The following is a 22,710-nucleotide window of genomic DNA, read 5'->3' as shown; positions in this document are numbered from 1 at the left end:
AGAGAACAAAGATGAGAACTATTCAACTTTTCATACCTTTTCCAAGCTTGGGATTTGATGAAATCTTCCTCAAACAAATGACGCCCTTTACGTTTAAAACTGTTTGCAAAAATAATGACAGTAGTAAAAATAAAACCAGGTTAGATTGTGATGATGTAATTTCCACTGTTGGATCTGTTTTTCTTCCACATGCTAGGTGGTAAAACGATCAAAACGCTTTTGTTTTCTAAAAAGGCCTTAAGAAATAGCAATACGTCATCCTGGAACTGTTTATGCAGGAATTTTTATTCTTTGAAATCTTCCAGTGTTAAAGCAACAAGAAAACATTTAGAATGTCCTTTGGTGGAATCTTATTACACTTGTTATATATGTAAACTGATATTCTTTGATGCCAGCACGTTGCCCATACAGAGAAATCTCTGCACAATTAAATGAAAGGAAAAAGAAAAGGACTAAATAAAAAGTCATATTTTTCTCTTATCTGATTAGAATTAAATACGTTAACAAATTGTCTGGTAACACAAATAGGCAATAATACAAAAAATCTACATTGTACATTATTTCAAGAAAAATAACTTCATTTGAATACAAAAGGATAAATACACTTTTTGTCCTATAGCCACTCTTGTACGGTAGGTGAACACAGCATCTTACTGATGCAGTGCTGCTAAGGTATACAAGGATATGACTGGCTTGAGTTTTATTGAGGGGGCTGTTACACATGTGCGTCACTAACATCAGACAAAGAAATCTTTCAACCAACAAGGGTTACAGAGCAACGTTCACTAAAGCACAGGTTGGAAAGGATTCGGGGACTGAAGCAGGCCAATATGGCAGCTTTTACAGATTTCCTTATACCCACAATGCACTGACAGCAAAGAATGCCTTTATTTGGTCGGTCCACACGCCGGGCGGAGGTACAGTAGCGCACCATATAGGAGTAGCAAATGTTTTTTAAATTCCCTTCCCCTTCTGGGGGCTGTCAAAGCCGTTTCGGTCCTGTGTAAGCTTCGCAGCTAGCACTGATTTGACAGACTAGGCGGCTGCCCGCTTCTCTCGAGTCAGAGGTGAAGAGTCTTGACTCAGAGCCCTGTCCGTAACTGATTAATATGGCTTAGTTCAGTTAGGCCCTCTTAGTTTGTATGTGGCTAGTTTTTCTCTCTTTTTTCCTTTTCAAATTTCAGCAGCAAACGCTTGGGTTTTGTCTTGCTTTCATGTGGCACGTTCATCTGAAGCAGTCTGAATGCGATGCCATCGACCATACGGAGTCTAGCGGGTGCAGAGTCCAGTCGCTCCTAGCAGAGCAGTCAGCAGTAAGAGAGGCCCGGGTGATATTGCCCCCCGGCCGGAGTTTTGGCTGCAGCCTCCTGGATCCCTTTCACACTTCAGCTTCTCGCATAAAATGCCAGTGTAAGCCGGAGGGCACTGGCATCGCACATTGTTGATGCACGTTCCTCCGTTCTGGCAATGCAGCAGTTCGTTGTCACACACGTTTGCTGCAAGACAGCAGGGGAGGGAGGGAAAGAAAAGCAGAATAAATATAAGTTCATCTACAGGAGAAACTCTGCCCTGAAACCAGAATTAAAACACTACCTCCCCCCTCTTCCTGAGACATGTAAACAGGGGATGTGTTTTTTTTTTAACACTTCAAGTTTGAATTTTTTATTTTATTTGATATTTTCTCATCCTTTTTTTTTCTTTTTTTTTTTTAGGCTGTAGTCTTGGAGAGCCGTTTCATTCGCTTCAGACCACTGACTGTGATAATATTAATTAATGACTATAATATGAATAATGATTAATAATGAAATAATATGAATATTAATACCTGCCTTGTGCCAGTGTCTGCATTTTTATAGTTACTACTGAACTGGAACTGTAGGTGTGTGTGTGTTTTATTATTTGAAAGGGGCAACGTATCTAGAGCTTTTGGCAAGCATGAGCAGCGGTTAAAAATGCAGCATGGCTTTGCTGAAGTAAAAAGAGCTGTATGAGAAGGCAGGGTTTTATAATCGAGAACTGCATGTATTAATGATCCGAAAAAATTGCACGGAAAAGATAAGGCAAGCACAGGCAGGAAATTCAGCATGCTATTTGGTGGGGATTATATGGTATATACATACGGAAATAAAAGATAACGTTATTTCCATTACAGATTAAATATTTCTTCTTAATTAGATTTGCTACTTTGGTACAAGGGTAACTGGCATCTTAAAACTATCTTATTTAGATGTTGTAGCCCGATACAATAATTTCAGAAGTCAGATCTGACAAAAGAGTTAAGAGACAATAACACAGGCAAAAGTCTTCGAGCTGCGTAGTACTACCGTATTTGAAAAACTGACAGCTTTACTTTGTATTACTTAATATCAATTGAAATATTTCACTGGGTAAATATGTAGAGATATGAGGAACATACTACTTAAACGTGTCAACCCGTGTTTTATTCCAGATGGTATCACTAGTAGAGTATGTGCTAGATTACAGCTCTGTCTGCCGTAGGAGAGGCAATTTTAGTAAAGACCTTGCCCCTACTATCTAGGCAGAACGTAACAGTAAAAATTTTCGCTCAGAGAATTAGGGAAAAGATTATTTGGTTTAGAAGCAGACTCAACATTATACGCTGTTTATGCATACCTTAGCCTGCAAATACCCTAAAAAATTCAGAATAGGGAAAATATTGTTAATTTTACTTTAAACATTGCTATTTATCGCTACAAAAAAGTAGTTTTATAAACGTTAATTTACTTATTTTTAAAAACAACAACCTAAATATTATGAGAACTAAAATTGAAACAGTCCAAGTTCCAAAGTGATGCAGCTCTACATAAATCTGTACAATTTTGTGCACCAGCAACCTTACTGGTAATCTTCTCTGTCCTGACGCGCTTTCAGAAAAATAATTTTCTTACTCTAGAAGGACTCTGACAACTGCTTTCTAACGTTCTGCGTCCAAGTGGGCCAAATAATAACGCAGTGAGTTAGAAACTCATAGATGCAACCAAAAGAGAACAGTTAAGTAATTTTTTTCAGTGATTCCTTTAGCAATCAAAGGCTTTTCTTAAGAGCTATGGATTTAACGTTGTTGTCCAGTTTCGGAGTTGTAACATCAAAATTTGAATATTAGGTACAACAAACAACACATTGTTGATGACAGCCATAGGCCTGAATTTTAATGTTCTCTATATAAGTTACAAAAAATAGTGTTTATATTATGTAAAAGGAACAGTAAATCACCACCAAATAAATGTGATGAGATTATCAACCCAGAAAAACAGAACGATAACAGGCCGAAAAAATGAACTGTATTTTAAAAGTCAATATTTGAGTTACATCTCTTATAACTGAGGCTATGTATCTTTAAAGCTGACTTTATTATTCATATTGTATATATTTAGCCGTATCAATATGCAAAATCAAAACACTTTTTATCTGATGGTACAGCTACGGAATCTGCTTGTTCTAGACTACTCATTGCTGGGATGCTTCCTACAGCTCAGGCAATGAAAACGGTGGAGTATCTGTCCCATCAATACCGACCTTTGTTTGCCTTCAGCAACTGAGTGGAATTCAATAGTTAATTAAATACCACTTCTTAAACAGCAGATGAGCTATTTCTCCTCGTGTTTGGCCCGGAATATATTATCCAAATTTTCCCAAGTATTCAGTCAAGCAAATTTATTTTCCAATAGCTTTCCTATTTTTAAACCTATTTTGACAACTACAGCCGGTTGTTTTGAGGGGCCGTCAGCCCGGATTCTGACCTGTAGTTACGGACTGCTGGAGATGGGTGGCTGAAGTGGCGTTTTGCTGCGTGCCGGCTGTTCCGCCCGACACACTGATGCGGGCTGCTATCAAGTGCCTCTAATCATTGCTGTCGACAACATTCTGGACGCAGCGTTATAGATGCTGATTTTTAAATCAGCATCAGTTTATTTCTCATTAGGAAGTTTTAAAAATGTACTTAAAGAAGGGATGGATCAAAAGCTTCCCCTTCACTATTCTTGCATGCTTTTAAAAGTTTGCCCACAGAACCGCATTCAAGTTCAAACGGGTAGATTTTAATGTTCTCAGCAAACTACTATGTAGCTGAAAATTCTTGAATTGTTAATCTCGTGTTGTCACAGCTCTCTTTTCCTTAGTTTCGTCCTTGTATCTCTTTCTCTTGCACACACACATGTACACACATATATGTATCGTGTAGATAGCAATTGTGGTGATTTGGAAGTTAAATGAAACAATTCTGAAAATGTTATGAAATCCCATTATTTACTTTTTGCCAATTTTGTGTTAATTTTATTCTGACCAACTCTAATACCATTTCCACCTTCCTGAAAGCGTGGTCGGGATTACTTTTAAAACTTTAATATTAACTAATTATGTTTGTTCAGCTTAGGAATTGGATTAGCTATAGCTAATGAGTGTGGCACATCAGCAGCATAAAGAAAAGTACTTTCACTGGAATTTAAAACAAAATTTATGCCTTAAACAAAAGTAGTTGACATGCTGCCAAGACCAAAGCAAGGCAAGTATATTAATTGTTGTTGAGAAAATTAACAATGTTTCTAACGTTAGCACAGTATTTTTCCAGGATACGTGTTATAACACATTTTATTTCAGAAGAGGCTCTAGGCTTTACTCAGAGAAGGCCCCGAGTGACCTCGGGGAGCTGCTGGGCAGGGCAGGAAGGGCCAGGACCTTGCAGACGCCTTGCTCTGTGCTGAAGCCCAAGGAGAGCTGCTGCAGCTGGCGCTGGTGGGTGCAGGTCGGGCTGGTGGAGCCCCAGCCTGTGCCTGGCCCTCGGCCTTTTCGGTTCCCCAAGCAGCAGGAGCAGCGAGTCTGGCAATACGGGGCTTTCCTGCCCGTTGCACCCCTCCTACCTTCTCCTGCCTGCCGTGCCCTTGCCCCTTCTTCTACTCCAAGCAGTGAAATGTTACCTCCACTGCTGAGCGGTGTTGAAGCAGCTCTGCCTTAGCTTCGTCATTAAAAGTAACAATAAGGAAAAATTAGTTTGAGTTAATCTGAAAGGCATCCGGTATCAAGTTCTGATCAAAGAATAAAACACCGAGAAGGGATGCAAGTAAAAGAACTAGTTCTGAAGTAATCACACATGACTGTTAAGACTTGTGTGGCTGAACTAGCTGTGGGTTTGCTGGCAGATCTTCATTAACTAGAGGACAGGACATCAAACTGATCATTTAAGAAACAAAACAGAGATATCTGATTTGCTCTGGAGAGCTTTGCAGGCCTTTTTGGGGGATATTTCTGAACACAGTCTTCAGATCTGCGCTACTGTGGGAAGTGAAATATTTAAAGTAAAATAAAGGAAGATTTTCTAATATTATTTTCATAATTCATCAGTTTACAATCTAAGCTATGGTCTGACTATGGGATCCGTAAAACACTGCGCAAAGGAGACAGAAAAAAGCCACATGTAAAAATGGATAGCTATCTGAAGCTTTTCTGTCCTTGGGGCAACCCCCCTTCCCCGCTCCAAACCGACAAACCCCTGCAATTAGTAAGAGATATTATTATTTTTGAATCAAAATGTAAACATCTTTTCCAAAGTAATAATTAATAAAATACTGAAGCCTCTTTCTTAGGATAAGACTTCTGTGAATGATGATGAAAGATGCCTTGCCGCAAGTCACAAAATATTCTTGATTTATAATTCCAATGTTGTTACATTTGGAAATGGAATAAAAAAGGAAAACAAGGGGAAAATATCCAGTCTTTCAACCAGCTCAAGCAGTTCAAGGGGTAAGTGATGAGCTAGTGTTTCATAGAATTTATACTGGGTATTTAATGAAATGTATTGAGAGTAGCATAGTTGTCTGACAAATGTCTACTTTGCTCTTAAATGTTCAGATCTGAATAATACATGAAAATTTCTGAGTCTGTCCAAAACTCAACTTTAACACCCTTTCAGCTTCTTGAAAGAAAAGAGACAGCCAGCTGTGGCTGATTTTAGTTCTGAAGCAGCAATGCAGACACAGTAACACAAATGCGAGTCTTGTTCTTGACCTGGAGGGCCACCTCAGGCACAGCATTGTGCCGTTGGCTTGCGTTCTCTCTGGTGACTGTGTCTGGGCAGCTTCAGAGCACACGCACCGGGCTTTTGGTCTGCCTACTGCTCAGACAGAAAAACAATACGCTGTTGGACTTAAACACGGTTTCTTTTAGCCTCCTGTCTTTCCCGAAGGCCATCCAAGAGGGGAGAAAATACGTTTTGTACCTTTCTTCGTGCTACCTGAATTTTTGTGCAGCTTGCCTGCAGTAGCACCTTACTCAGGTGGGTCAGCCCCATCACTATGAGAAAGGACGGGCTATTGACTTAAGAAAAAGAAATGAACGTATTCAAAAGGGACACCTTTTTTGATCTGGGATAGGTGGTGTTCACTTTCTGCATCAAAATCTGGATTTATTATGAAATTTTCATTGTTTGTGGGAACAGCATAAAGACCATTAATGATAAAGCCGCAGAAAGAAAACTTTTTATTAGACGTCCTTGCTTCCTTTCTTGAATTCTGAAGTCTTTCATTTCAAGCAATGTTTTGTATCATCTCTCCCATCACTATTTTTCTTCAGTGTGCTCTTTTTGTGGTATCATTTATTACAGACCTTCTCTCTCCCTCTCTCTCTTTTTAAAACCATCTCTTCGCTTCTCTCCTTTTTGTCTCCCAGATCATGAGTATTATAGTCCCTGGACAGGTTGGTGGGTTGACGGCTCTGAATCTATTACACAACATTTTGGTCTGTCCTAGAGCACTGATGCAAGCTTTGACCCTACTTCGCTGCAGTGAATTTTCCATACTGTTCGCCAGTAGTTTGTGTGAATGGCACTACTGAAATCATGAGAATTTTTTGACCTTGGATTCCACCCATTGTTCATAACTTTGAAAGCACGCAGGTCTAGTGGCTGAAGAAATTATTCTTGGCTGCTTTTTTCCTCTAATGCCCCTGTTTCCTTGGTACTTCTTATCTAGTAAAGAATGTTTCTGCAATTCATTTATGAGGAAGTTTTCAGCACACATGCTAGCAGAATATTCTGTCTCGGCATAATAAGTGAGTAAAAAACCAAGCACAGTGAAACCCATGTTTTCAGTAATGATGTTCATAGGTAGCTTCAGTATATGCAGTGGTTGTCTGTGTATAGAGAGCTGTGAACAGCACATTGAAATGCCATGAAAAAAACAGGAGGTTTCATCTCACTACGTAAATAAGTTCAGTAAATTGAGGCCAAGCACAAGCAATTTCTTGTCAAATACAGAATTAGTTCCTATGAATACTGTAAAGATTCTGTAACTAACATGCATTATTCTCTAAAAATGTGATCATGTAATCAATAAATGGTAAAAACAATCACAGAATATAAAAGAAATTGCAACAAATGAGGAAGCTTGTGTGTATGCCTAATAAGAACATGGACATCTACACAAACATATAGCAAACACGCACAAGAAAACCTCTGCCGTCGTGAAGGTATTAGTAATATTTTTCCCACAATTTGTCAAATAGACATTAATGGAATTGGGGAATGCAAAACACTTCGTCTCATTCAAATGCAAAGGTTTAAAATTGTTTCCGGTTGTATCAGAACAGAAGTGACCACAATAAAAATATTTTCAAATTGCCAGAGTTAGCAACAACAAATTATTTCCATTATTTGGAAACAGTCCTAAAAATACAATATGTACTTGTTATGTGTTAAAGATCTCTATGTGGAGCTCCACTGGCTCACGAGATTTCACCCATATAAAGTAAATATTAGCAATGAGGATATAAGGGCATGGGGAAAACTTACAAGTAGTCAGGCTTCTTCTGAAAGATTACAACTATCGTTGTTCACTGGTACAATTAGTGTTGCACAGCACAGGACAAAACCTCAAACTTTTATAACTTAAGTATCTTATTCATTTGAGTAACCAGTGGCTAATAACTGACTTGGAGGTTTTGTCACTTAGATTTCTCCCCCTGCCTGTCTTCCAGTTAGATCTACTGTTAGATTATTATTACGATTTAATTTATTGTTACCAGTTACTGCCAAATGGTTTTTAAATGTTTTGCTACCACGAATACACGTGTCAGTGTTGATCAGACTTCTTCAGTGGTTTTAAACCACAGACATACCTGATGTGAAAAACAGCTATTGCTCTTTTAAATGAGATATTCATAATGATTTTTTTTTTTGAAGTGACACTAATTTAACATTTGCTGTAGTGGGATCAGTAAAACTATCTTAGGATACTGTCAAATCAAGACAAGGTAGATGCTTTGATAGCATGAGAAGGAAACTGGTTTGTGCTTATCTACCAAGGCACATTCTGAAGTTAAGACAAAATAAATCAGTGTAGACAAGTACAAGCCTAAAGCGTATCTTACTGTGTCAAAATTACGGTCACAAAATGACAAACATTAATACAAAGATCTCCGGTGCAAAGTTGAAACAATGTTGTGATTAATTATATTGCCAACAATACAAGGAAATAAACATTGACCAAGCGAGAGTAGTTTCTAAAGGCAGACATCTCCATCTTGACTTGTCTTAGAAATGCCCGTTAGAGGCACATTTGAAATGACACTTGATTTTTTTATCAAACCAGTTTTATTAAGTTATCGGGGAGTAAATGAATAGGTGGGTAATGGAGGTACTGTGTTTGCTGAGAATTTCTGGTAGAATTTTTAGATTGTTTGCCTACGTGTAATTTCTGTTCTTTCTGCACAATTCTCACTTCAAAGCTAAGCCAGTTCTAATCAAATTGCAGGAAAAGTCTTCCGAGTTTCTACAAGAAGATGCAGCTACTCTTCAGAGTTCTCCCCGGTGCACAGCCACAGAATGGATGGCGATTCCTCTCTCCTGTAAATAGATACCAATTTATCCCAGCATCCGCCTGGGTAAGCTTAGCTGATTACGTTTCACTACTGAAAGCGCAAAATCCTCTACAGAACAAATTTTATTTTAACCATGGTGTAAGGAATAGCAGAGGTAGAAAGTTACCCTGTTCCACAGGTTGTGCCTGTGCCTTCTCATTTTCATTCTCTATTCGTAATCTAAAATCCTTGGATTTAATTAATAAAAGATAATGAGAATAAATACATCAAATTTGTCAAAAGGACAAGGGGGAGAACTGAATTTTGGAATCGATACTCTTGCATGATAGAGAAGCCATAGCAGCTTTGGCTGAAACAACACAAGATTGCTTGTTAAAATGGCTGAAAACAAATCCAGATTTAGTTACCTAAGAATTATGGTTGAGATAATACGTTCCAATCTTCCTCGGTTTCAGGAAATGATTGATTAAGCTTTCAGTTTTCTGGTTTTGGTTGTTCCAGTTTTATACTTCTCCAAAAGAAGATGATTCCCAAAGTGGGGGGAAAAAAAATTCCCCATTCTTTTTATTGCTTTGCTTATAGAGTAGCACCACTGAATTGGTATGACCCTTATCATATTTTAGGGTAATCTCAGGAGAGCGATAAGCTACATCATAGCTTTAGTTGGTCAAAAGGGACTACATACCCCTATCATTCATATTCCACTTACAAAGCTGCAAGCTGCAGTGCCATTATCTCTATCTTCCTGAAGATAAATGAACATTCTTACATGATCTGTCTTCTCTTTCCTTAACTAGGAAGAGAAGCCATTGAAACTTCTGTTTTTTTTTTTTTTTTTTGTCTAGTGCCAACAGCAAGGTCAGGGTTTGGCTGTAAGCACTATCAATAAAAACTGGCTAAGCACAAAAACTCCTCGGGTACAGAGGATGAAGTGGTCATCAAAAGGCCCTGTGGACAGTTGGAGGGTGGGATTTGGTTCCCTAACCACAAGCAGCTACTGCCATTAGAGGTGCCAGAGGGCACTTCGGACATGGGGCCCTGGGGGTGCTGGCAGCCCCTGCCCGCTGCGGGCAGCCTGCAGCCCTCCTGCCTGCAAGCTCTCCACCCAGCGCACGGCTTCCCTGCCTGCGTTTGACGTCCGCTCTGATCCGGTGCAGCTGTGCCACACTGGACACGGCTCTTGTGGAAACCCCCCAGTTGCGAGCAAGAGCTGTGAAAAGCCTCGTCTGGGGCCTCCGCTCACGCACCCTCTGCCCGCCAGCCTGGGAGGGGTGCACGCGAGCTCAGGCCCTCGCCTTGGTCCTTGCCCGAGTGAGCCGGTGGGCTCGGCCCACCCTGGCCTTGCACGTTTGACCTCCCGGTGCGACCCAGGCTGCCCAGGGAAGTGGTTGAGTCACCATCCCTGGAAGTATTTAAAAGGCGGGTAGATGAGGCGCTTAGGGACATGGTTTAGTGGGCATGGGGGTGTTGGGTTGACGGTTGGACTCGATGATCTTGGAGGTCTCTTCCAACCTTTAATGATTCTATGATTCTATGATTCTATGACCCCGGACCTGTCTCGCCGCTGGAGTCTTATCTGGCAGTCCGCGGGCTGTCACCGACCCTGCCGCTGCCGCCGGAGCTGCTCGGCTCGCCTGGCTCGGGTGCTGCGGGAGGCACCCTGTGCTGGGGAGCTCCCTGCCCTGCCGACCCGCCAGTCCCCTCCTGGTCCTGCCTTGCTGTCTCCTTGTGGAACCCCCCAACTGCCATTGCTCCGCAGCAGTGGCACTGGACACCTACGGTCAGGCGGTTCAGTCCTATCCAAAAAGCTAGCAGGGTGGCTTTGCCTGAAGAGCAGCATTTTTGGCTTCAGGCACGACAACAGTATTTTCTTAAAAGTTCCCAAGGACTATTAAATAGAGCTGCAACAAGTATCGCTTTTACAGAGCACAAAATGGCAGAAGAAAGCCTGGAGAGCAAGCCAAAGCAGGAGCGTGCAAAGGTCAGCAATTCAAATACGTGATTATGAATTATATAAAAGGCTGAATGTTCCTGCATACTTTGCTGCTAGGGTGTTTGACTTGCAGTAATGTTTTGGACACAAAAGAACACGAATACTTTCTCTTTGTTTACAAAGACAGAAGTTTCTCTTCCTGCCATTCTTCCCGATGAATGCTGCATTGAAGACTTTCAAAACCCACGAAATAGTCCTCCACACTTATTACTTTATTTGGCAGCAAAACCAGAGAAGATAATCACAACTGAAAAGAATTCCTAATGATTTAGGGGATTAGAATTATTCTAGTAATTATTTTCCTAAAATTTTTTAGGGAAGGGGAGAGAGTGAATGAGAGAATGTGTTGCTGGCTTCTGTTAATAATGACGTTAATTCCACAATAGTACTAATCTGAGGACAAATACGGGATGTATCGGTATTCCTCAAAACATCTGCATGGCCCTGGATCCTGAAGTTCTTTGTAGACAAAACTTAAAATGATTTCAGAGAGCTGCTGAGTGAGAACCTTACGATTAAATTGTAATCTTATGTTATTTAATGACAGTATTTTAAAAAATTTATTCTCTCCTAATTTTTTGCTCCCCAAATATATGATACATGTGCGCATGCGTGTGCATTCTCTGGCAATTTGAGCAAAAGTGTTCATGATGTGTTTGATAAAGAAGAGGAGACTAATGAGTTATTTAAAGTTTTTGCTGCCCAGCAGCATAGTTGCTGCAGCTTAATAACACATGTCCTGGTTTTGGTGTTAAGAAAGAGCTAAATTTTTAATAATCAGTTTAGTGTCACTCAGATGGAGTAAGGCTGGTTCTGCAAATTTTATTTTACAGTACTTGCTGTGTATAGCAAACCTTGTGTAGAAAAATTCTTTGAATTCAAAGTAATAATTTTGCATTGTAATGGCTAGTTTTTTAAAGCAGACTTAGTTGTATTTATTTATTTTTTACACAGAAGATGTTATATTCATGTTAAGCTAAATTTTGAATGCTGCTATTCTAAAGTTAATTGTGATCTAAAATAATTTGAACGTTGTGAACTTTCTTCTCGCTACTTTGGCTTAAAGCCAAATGCATGGGGCATTTTGAAAAATTAGTAACAAAATCCACCGGAAATAAATCTTATGATCAACTTCTAATCTACATAAAATAGCATTTGTAATGGAAACATCAGCAATCTTCAATTACACTGTCATACATATCAAAGATATTAAAATGGATACTAAATGGATATTAAAATGTAACTAAAAAAAGGGAGTCACACTTATACATAAGTGTGACTTACAATCAGCTATGTTACACCGACCCCAAGTAAAGGTAAAGCCAAGTTTATTTTATATGTCATTACATATTCCTCTTGTGTGCATTTTTCAAAACGGAGAGATTTAAGATGCCAGGATAATACTCTACTACAGGAGACCAGAACGCCAATGTGCAAAGTAAATGGCGTAGAATCTCTGAGGAGATGACCATGCAGAGTTTATGTGAACATTAGTTACAACGCAAAGGTAAAGGTAAAACATTTATATAGTTCCTACAAAACATGAAATGTGAGGGATTTTTTTTTTTTTTTTTTTTTTTTTGCTAAAGCAACAATACTGGGAATCAGATCTTCTTTCTGAATCTACATTGACTTACTCTTTTGAATGTGGATGAAATGCTTCCGTGTGCTTTTGTTGAGCTAGCTCTAGAATGGGGCTAAAAACACTGCCCTGTAGGGGTCTCAAAGCTCTTCAGAGTAAGAGTTGTTACTGCCAGTGACCAATGGAGAAGTTGATGCCAAGGGAAGTCAAATGATTTGCCTGTGCTAACAAAAGAAGGGAACGAACACAGGTCCTGTGAATTCCGGTTCTACTTACTAAATTGCACTGTTTATTAGATAAATGCAACAGCAGAGTTGATTACTGTTTCCACGGGAGTTTGGAGACTCTCAGCTATAAAAAGGCTTATAAACGATGATGTTTAAAAAAGGCATATGCAGTCTTGTCCCCTTAAGTGTCATGCAATTGCATAAGAGGTTTAAATATTCTGACAATTAGAAATACTGATGTCATGTACATACCTCCTTCTAATCTCACCACTCAGAACTTTAGCAGCTTCGTATTCATATATCAGGAACATGGTAAAGGTTTGCAAATGTTTTATCTTGGCCTTTAAAAATATTATCTGTTATTGTCTACTTTTAATTATTTCAGTAAAACTAAAAACTGACACTCAACAGGCAGATTCTTATATCGTAATTCCTTTCTGAGATATACTGGATGATAATATGCTCGCCTGTAAGTGGGGTTTTAATTGGTGTAATGCTTTACTTTCCTACTCTTTTCATCAGAATAGATGATGGCATGTAGCACTCGGCAAAAATGAGAACTAGTAAATTAATGTATCAAATAATTAAAGCTATCAGCTGCTTCATGGTAGTTTTCATCAACAATATTGACAGCTACACACAGACTTGCTCTAGGTATCATTGTGCATTTATTTTCATGACAGAGCAGCCATTAGATGGGAAAACGTAGATAATAGGTCCTTGCTTGCCAACATGACCCTCTTCACGCACACTAGTTTTTCTGCAATGTGCTACGCAGGTGTAACCAACATGATAGACTTAGCCACTGTTTTAGCTGAAAACACTTTTTAAACTGACTTATAATATCACATCATTCAGCAAAAATGTCCAAAAGATGCTCACACCAAAACACAAAATAACTGTCTTTGTTTATCTAATTATATTGCCTCTTAACAAAATTTCGACGGCTCTGATTATTTATTTGTCTTTTCAAAAGCGATGTTTTGGTAAGTACGCAGTTAGAATTCGTAATTCAGTATTGCACATTGACCAATACCGATGAAGACTGCATGCAGGCAACCTACGTATTTTTCAGAATATTATTATGCAGGCTACCAGTAATAGGTTATTGCAATAGTAACAGGATTGCACTAATCTCATTTTATCAACGCTACAGTTTTCTACAGTGTAGAAAACATCTGAGTAACAATAGAGCTGGCTTAGACTTAGAGAGACAGTGCTCAACGTGTTTGTTTGGGTTAACGTCTGAAAAGTTCTTTCTGCATGCGAACGAACTAAAGATAAAGCCTCTAAACATGGATGTTGATATTGCTTACTATGACAACATGTTAAGATAATTTAGGATATTAAAAAGTCCAGAGTTAAAAGACTCTCATGAGTAAGAACTTATGTTTCCCTCTGTGCTTTATATGGTTCTTGCATTACTTCTGACATGCTGATTCACGTACTTACATTTCTGTTTATCAATCCCCTGATGCACAAAGGTGTTAAAATTTAATTATTAGTGAAGACTGAAATAACCTGAGATCCTCAAGGAATAGATAACTGCAAAATTTGATTTCACTTCAAAGTACTTGCTTTATTTAAAATTTTTTTTCCCAATTTTTAGATTGTCAAGTCATGCCAGAGTTGAAAAATAACAGATATCTCCATTAATCTAGACAAAATAAATTCCTCTATAATCAGTGTGTTATATATTTCTAAAGATATGTTGTATCAACACCCTTAAACTTCATGATGAAAAGAAATAATTGTGTTAGTCTTCCACTCACACTTCAGACTGAAAAGCCAAGCCCTTGGTCATTTTCTCATGCTCCTGAGAAGCTGTGCCTGTAACAAGTTTACAAACTCATGTACTCACCTTTGGCTTAGAGAAGGAAGGGTCACACAAGAAATGCTCAATTTTTATGAAAATGTACTTCTAGAATGTTGTATATTCTTTTAAAACATAACGTCTGAGTGTATTTTAAAAGATAACATCCGAGTGTATTTTAAAACATAATGTCTGAGTATGTTTCTTTGTAGAACTCTCACAGAAAATGGAAAACTGATTTCTGCTAAATAGAATTTGGCTGATGAAGCTGTATTTCCTGACAAGTTTCTCCCTTTGGATCCAGTCCTGTCCTCTGCCCCCAGCCATCCCCCCTTGCATACGCCTACCTCACATAACCTGAGCCCCCACAACTCCTATCACATGCTTGTCCTTCTCTTTCAGCAGCCTTGGCAGCGATGGCAATGGAAATCTGACTTCTCCGATCACAACTCCTCCAGAACTGCGTGTATTCCTTTACATTGCCTCCTATGATGGGAGCCCGTGTTTGCTGCACGCCTGTGTAGAGTGCTGGCTGATGGGCGCACGTGATATTGGAGGACGAGAAAAGGCTGTAATTCCAGGTAGGATGACGTTTTGTAGCACTGGTCTATGCCTGGACCCTTGTTGAGGGGTCAAACGCTGAGGCTAAACACCAAGCCTCTTCCTGCTCCATGAAGCCACGTGGCAAGCACGGCTAGCCAGCACGTAAGGCCAACCTCTGCACAGACGTGCCGTCTTGGGCAGCAGAGACTCCAGCGTGGTTCCTGCTCAGGTCTGAAACACAGGCCCGGTGAAGTGAGAGCATGAGAGGAGTGAGAAATGCAAAGGTTTTATGCTGCCTTTGTGAGACAGTGTTTCTTAAGTGGTAACGTGGCAGATCTGAGTGGGATGATGGTTGTCTGAAGACTGCAGGAAAGCTACAGAATGAGTAGTTGTTAGGCTAAAAGAGAAAGATGAGTGCTAAAGGGAAGCGGCTGGAACTGGAACAGAGGGGTTTGGGCCAAAGCCAGGATGGGTGGGAGGAGGTGAGGGAGGTGCTCAACACATCTTGACTGGCTCAATGTTTTGTATTTGCAAAACAGTCAAGGTCTTCTAATGGTGCAGAGCAGCGTGGGCTGCAGCAATATCGCTAAGTTGTCATGTTGCCACTGAATAAAAGAGACTATATAACTGGAGTACACTTCTCCAAGCATCTTTTCAGTTGTGTTTTAAATCGGTAATGGTTTTGCATGAACTAGCAAAGCTCTCAGGTTGTTGCAGAAAAATTATAGCAGTATATGGCTTTATTTTGATAGGTAGTGTAAATCTTGACTTAAATTTTCAAACCTTTGCAGAAGTTATGCTGTGTACATGCAGCCTTTCACGTTTCTCCCTAGCTGTGTTCCAAATGACATGTGTGCATATGTAATCTGAGGCATTTCAAAACATCTGGCTCAATTTTTGAGACATTTGTGTTGTAATACACTGTTGTAGTCTGTCTGCAAAGATATGCGGAATAGGATGCTTTTTCCGCAAACTGAAGCCTCCTTGCAGAGAGCTGCACTTTGCTGCATAATGTCAACATAATGGGGCTGATTTAAGGATGCTATGTTTGCCTTCAATATGAATTTCTTTGCACTAACGGCCCCAGTTTAAATCTCATTGTGGGATACTCCTGTTCTTGAAATCAGTAGGAAGTAAGCCAGGTTTTTGAACCTTGTGAGAGTAACTTGTTCTCCTTGGACACTAGTCAGTGCTTATTGCCTCGCTATCAAAATGCAGCTTCAGCTCTTTAAAGAGCGAGCTACATGTGGTGAAATTCTCTTTACTCTCCTTGGAAATGAAATTCTAAACTCTTCAAAGTAAGAGTCCTATTTCAAGGATCTTCTGGCTTAAAAGGGAAGTTCATTTCCCATTTAAAGTATGTGTAACATTCAGAGCTCAGTGATGCAGCATCTCATTAACAGAACACCCTGCTGAATTGTCTCCTATGGTCAGCTATTTCTATACTGAGGATCCTGGAGGCGTTTCTTCCTCCTGCACCTGTCAGCATATATGGGGACTGGTTAGTGCATGTGAGTAACAAAGCTGGTAGCTCTTCGGATTGTAGCCCTTGTGTATCCCTGACCTATAGCTGCTCGGTGCTATTTCTTAAGGCTAACCTAAATAACTATTCAAGGGAGAATTCCTCCTCCAAAGAGATTATGGCTGAGCTCCTTATAACCTAGCAGTTTTGAAGTGCAAGAATAGATTCTTGGGTCCATTAGAAAAGCCTTCAAATTTAAGCAGGAAATAGAGTAAGAACAGGGGCTAGCACATAGGTGTCATAGAAAGATAAAGGTGTCTGTCTTTGGCTGTTCAGAGATGCTCAATATGCAGCTCAGCCACTGGCTCCATAAGCTGGAGCAAGATTTTGGTTATGCTTTATTCTTTGTACATCTGGAAAATGCACAGGGTTTCATAAATGTCTGTAGAGTGTGAAAGATTTGGAAAGTTACTCCACTCGGTCTCTAGAAAGGGAATGAAGTGGGTAAATTGATCTGCAAACAGAAGTACAAATCAAAATATTGTCTCTAGATTCAGCCAGTGGCATCAGTGCGATTGTTATTACGCGGTTTTCCACCTCCATCTGAACAAAAAGACACATGGTCATTGGAGGGAAAAAAATAGCTTATAAAGAAGTACTTGTCCAAGCTGTAGTTATAAAAATACAAAATAGTTTTGGGCATAATGCTTTAATCACCGTGGACCCCAGCTGTATATTGAAATCAGTGATGTTAATGAACACAGTCTCTTTAATATAACTATTTCAAGTTGATTTCAGTTTTAAGTAATCTTCTATAGACATTAATTACCAACAACTGAATTACGATCAAACTCTCTTTCCCCTTCTCTGTAGAAATCTTTAAACTTCCAGCACTGTCACATCTTTCTCTTCTCACCTGATGATTATAGGTAAAAGTTTTATTAACAATTTAATTATTCTCCTTAGATAATTCTCCAAGATAATTATAACGGGCTTGACTTGGCTTCCATTAAAACTCTCTTTTAATGATTTTGCCATTGACTGTAGTCCAATGTGAGAGAAGAACAGTTTGTAATCAACAAAATCGTATCTCAAAATTGTGCAGGGATGAAAGAAATTGAAAGAACGATACCGTTAATATGCTACAGAACATCACGGTACTTTCGTACGGGCTATCAGTCCCCTCTAAATATATATTGGCTGAATCCTGTAAAGCTGTACTCACTTTCATAGTTGTTATTCATATAAATAGCTTGACTAAAATTTGTGCCGTAAAGGGCAGTAGTCAAAGATCTGACAAAAAGCTGGGCTGATGTTTGTAAGATCAAGCTTTTGTTCCTGATTTTATCATACCCATGTTCCTTGTCAAAACATTGACTTGCATGCTTAACTTTAAGATGACTTTGAAGTTACTGGAAGGGTTAGTACATATCTCAGGGGTATGGATCTAGGGGAAGAGGAGATGATCATGTAGGCACTTATTAGAAAGAAATGCTGCAAGGGGAAGCTAAAGGGGCAGAATGTTTGCAGATGACTTGGTGAGCTGGTCATATCAGAGATGCAGAGTAAAGTAAGTATCAAAAAACCCCCACTATGTAAAAGGATTTTTATAAAAATCGCATTGTTAGCAGCAGAGTAAAAGAAAACTTTATAAAGAAATACATTTACAAACAGTAAAGAAAAATGTTGAAATTGTGATGAAATGAAGGAAAAAGAGTACAGATTCTCAGAATTGAGCTGTAAGAACAGGCTAAAGTACCAAGGAAGGCCAGAAACGATTGAGCAATGTACTAAAGTCATACAAATTAGCAATTGTTTTTTTTTCTAAACACATCAGAAGCAGAAACTTTCTAGGAAGTCTCTAGGGCAAAAGAATGGTGTGTAAGGTAGGGAAGGGAAAAATCTACGAAGTATTAACTATGGAAGTGTTTGAGGGGGTTACCGGGCTACTGCCTATGTTGATGGGGGCATGCTCTGGAGGTGTGTCTCAAAGTTTATACAAACCATTCTTAAAAAATGGAAGATAGTCTGTTGCATCAGATCACCAGAAGCAAGTAATATTGATCCAAGAATTTAAAAAAATTGCAGAAACAAATTTCTGGCTGTTACCTGTGATTTTACTCATTTAATTGCCAAGATGGGCTTGGTTAACTGTAAGAAGGGACTATGGCAGATGTGATTTTTGTAAAGAGCTCCAAGGAGATTGAGAAGAACTAAAGACTAGCAAGTGAAACTTCTGCAGCAAGCAAGTTGATGGAAACTGTAATGAAGGAAAGAATTAGCAGATAGATGAATGAGCATGATGAGCACGGAGGAGTGAACTTTTGTAGAGGGAAATAATGGTGTACAAACCTAGTAGATGACTTTTTAAGGAATTGGTAAGCACGTGGACGCAAATGATCAGGTTGGTAATGTATCTGAATCTCCAAAAAGTATTTCACAAGATCCCTCAGCAGTGTTTTTCAAAGAAACCAGTAAGAGTTTTTTTGTTTTTTTTCATGGAATAATCATGGATTGAGTAATAGGAAACAGGGTAAGAATAAATGTCAGACTGCTACTTAGTCCTGTAAGAACTGTGTCAGGAGTTACACATGCAGAATTGTGCTAGAAAAGTGAGTGAAGAGTAATGTAATAAAGTTTGCTCACGTTACAGAAGTATTGTGGCTGTAAAGAACTTCAGAATTTCTAAGGTGCTGGGTGACAGCACAATAAAATGGTAGATGAAATTCAGTGTTCAAGAGTAATGCACCCTTATAGATACTTGGCTTTTACCATTTAGAAAAGGGACCTTAAGAGTAGTTCAGGGTATTTTATTGAAAATGTTCACTTAATGCTTTTCATCAGTCAAAAAGGCAAATAGATTCTTGAATTTTTTAGGACAGGAAAAAAAAGAATGAAACGGAAAACACCACAATGTCACCATGTAACTTCATGATGCGCCCAGCTCTCGAACGCTGCATGAAGTCCTGCATATTGAAAAGGTATATAGTACTACCAAAAAAGGTAGAATGAAGAGCAATCATAGATATAAGCAGGTCCTATAAAAGGAGAGATTAAATAAACTAGGTTTCTTCAGCATAAGAAAGGGAAGATGGATTGAAGGAAAATAAAACAGACATCTATAAAATCACAAATGTTATGGAAGAGGTGAATTGGAAATGATTATTCATTTATTGTTATTACGCCTTCCTCCCAAGAACTAGGAATTACCAAATGAAGTTGTCAGCCAGCCAGTTAAAACAAAGAAATTATTATTATTATTATTATTATTATTATTATTATTATTATTACTACACTTTGCATAATCATGAACTTGTGCCCAGGACATTTGGATAACAAAAGTATGAATGTCTCAAGAAGCTATTAGGCAAATTAGTGGATGAAAGGCTCATTGAGACCAACTAAACATGAAGATACTGATGAACTCTTTGGCTAAGAAAATCCGTAAGCTGTAGCTTCCTGGAGTTTGGCTGCCTACACTGAATGAAATACCACTCAAGCCCACTACTGTCAAATAGAGGACACTGGGGTAAATTGATCCCTGGCCTAACTCAGTACAGGCTTTCTAATTTTCTACTGTAAGATGTTCTGCTGTCTAAAGCATGAAAGCATGAAGAGAAACACACAACTCACAGGAGCGGAAGGTTCTGAAGACCAGCTCTAAAACGGGCAAGGTAAGATGGTCAGAAAACAATAGGGTGAAGCGGGAATTGGGAAATGTAAAAAGGCACTTCTGTTAAAGTGTTTCAGTTAAGAGCTCAGATCTTGAAAGGTCTTGATTATTTTCAGAAATTAATTGCTGAAGTACTCAACCTATTGATACTAAATAATAACTCCTTTAGTTCAACTAAATTTCTTTAAATCCTGCAGTCTGAGATTATTTTTTTTTTCACCTCTATAGATTACTCATAACAAATACTGTCAATGAGTAAAGACATCTCAAATCTTTTGGAAAGTACCTCAAATAGTAGTAGTACATAGTTAAAAAGCCTTGAGTTCATTAGCTGTTAGATACTACAATACTCAGCTCTGTAGAAATACAAAGCTGAAGTCAGAAACGCTGATTGCTTTAGGATTACATCCTTTCAGCATGTTCAAATTCATGGCAGAAGCACAAGACCTTAACGTCAGGTGTGCCCCTGTACCTAGAATAACTCTGAAATCCATTAAAGGTGAAAGCTAGTCTTTTAAAATTTAAATTTACAGGCAGACTGAATCTTGGTATACCTACTTCCAAGGCATCCATTTATTAACGCGTAATATTTAAAGGCATTTTTTTAACTTTTAATAACTCTGGGGGAGCTTAGCTTCTGTTAGGGGAGGCAGTCAGCACCTTGCAAGTTAAAACCTATCAGCTCCTTCTAAACTAAACTTTGCCATCCCTGTGAACAGAAAGATCTCTTGGGAGAGTTGTATTTGCATATGTGTGAAGGAAGCTAAAACAATATCCACTGAAGTCTTACTAATCAGCATGTGCTAGTGTCAGCAATGCCATCAGTTGCATCAATGTCAAGATAGGAAGTGTTGACCATCTTTAATTGCCTCAGGTCAGTAGTTTTTATCTGCAGTTAAGTAGGATGGAGATTACTTTACTTGCTCCTAAACGATCCTTTTAAGGCCCCTTCATAAAAACGTCCCGTCTGGGCATGTCTGTGGTGCTACTGATCTCTTTATTTCTGTCCTCATAAAAAGGCAGCGAGCAGGCAAATTACATCGAAGTTATGGCCACTGAGCAGGCTTAAAAGGAAAGCGTGACAGATTTTTCAGAGGAAAGGCAGTCCTGCTCATCACTGTTCAAATGAACATTTAATAATTCATAACAACTAACTGAGTTATAAGTTTCCCCTTCAATACGTTTCTGAACGTGAATAGATTAAATGGTGAGTGCTATCAAGCTTTATGTTCTATTTCATGTACCTAATAAAAGTTTATCTAGTGGAGCTTACTTTGTATCTTTTTGATCTATTCCTAACCGACTGCAGTATACTATGTTAAAATATTTATCATTGTGCTATGAAATATTAACCATTTTAAAATCATCTGACTAAAGAAAACAAATAATGTTGCTTGTTTAACTTTTCATGAATTTCCTAATATTTAGTTGTTCAGAACTCTCCCATGATACAGCACCAAAAATATTGTAAGACCCTAGAAATTGTATTCACTCTTTTTAAATTGGGCTGTGTTGAAATGCACTCTGCTCACGTCCGTCACCACCGTTCATTTTGCATGCAGAATCCTAGTTTTGCTGTCTGTAAAAAGTTATGATTCTGCTTCAGTACAAGAGAATCTTAGGGAGCTGTTTGTTTTTCTGTAGGTTAGCGGGGTTTTTAACTATTTTTGGGAGAGTATAGTTTTTTTTTTTTTTTAGGGAAAAGTTTTTAGGAAATTTGCCTAATTATCCACCTGCATATCCATCTGAAATTATGTGGCTTTGTCTGGTAAAAATACCAGCAACTTGCTCGACTATAATGTGAATGATCTAACGATGGAAAGAGGAGAATACTGATCCCACAGATGTGCTACAGTTGCACGGCAGCCCAGTCCAGCCTAACTGCCGGCTGCCAGGGTTGCATCGCTCCCCAGCTGAGCGGGTTATGCTCTCCCAGGGTGCTCCTGCTTGCTCAGCCCATTGCCGATTCATCTCACAGAACTAACACAGCAGAAAACTTCCTCTTTTTTTGGTTAGTGTCCTGCTGAGTTAGATCTGAAATGGTTCAATGAAAGGTCAAACAATTGCCTGAGAGATTGCTAGGGGTGTGGGACTAAATAGCTGGGAATTGGGAGAAGAGGGACTGCAGCGCTTGCAATTAGAGCAGTTTAGACAGCCATGGAATAGCAGCTTTGAAGCTGACACCTGGGCAAGAGCAAGAGGAGAACAGCCTCTTTGTTCCCATCCAATCCTTCACCTCGCTGGGGAAAAATTGTTCTATTAAAGGTCAGGTGTATGAACGTTGCCACTGAACCGTTTCTTCTCACTTTGGAGAAAGCAAGTCTGATCACCAGGTTATCAGAGTAAACGTCCTGAAGTGAAGAGCTGCAGTCTGTTAAGAGCCTGGTGCCTCTTAATGAGATGTTAACCATGCTAACTAGCCCCCTTTCCCATGCCCCGTTCTCTGGTTGATTTATGACCTGTTACTTTCTTTGGCTTCCCCACACAGAGGTGTTACCTAATTCCCAATCCCCATCCTGTTCACAGAAGCCTTCCTCCCAGCACAGAGATGCTGAGATAATGTCCTTGAGCTCTCACCAATGCCCCTC

At 39.2% G+C, this 22,710-nt stretch overlaps 1 protein-coding gene across 1 annotated transcript in view; it reads right to left on the bottom strand.

Annotated features, from left to right (window-relative positions):
- Window positions 1-1,269: 1,269 nt before the first annotated feature.
- NTNG1 (netrin G1) overlaps window positions 1,270-22,710 on the bottom strand; it is a 155,770-nt gene continuing 134,329 nt past the window's right edge. The window contains exon 7 of the mRNA XM_009324226.1: window positions 1,270-1,496. Coding sequence (XP_009322501.1) covers window positions 1,270-1,496 — 227 coding nt within the window. The remainder of the gene's footprint in view (window positions 1,497-22,710) is intronic.

The sequence above is a fragment of the Pygoscelis adeliae genome, unplaced genomic scaffold, assembly GCF_000699105.1.
Source record: "Pygoscelis adeliae isolate BGI_AS28 unplaced genomic scaffold, ASM69910v1 Scaffold265, whole genome shotgun sequence".
NCBI lineage: Eukaryota > Metazoa > Chordata > Aves > Sphenisciformes > Spheniscidae > Pygoscelis > Pygoscelis adeliae.
Note: the sequence above shows the minus strand (reverse complement) of the source record. Positions and strands in the feature narration are given on the sequence as shown.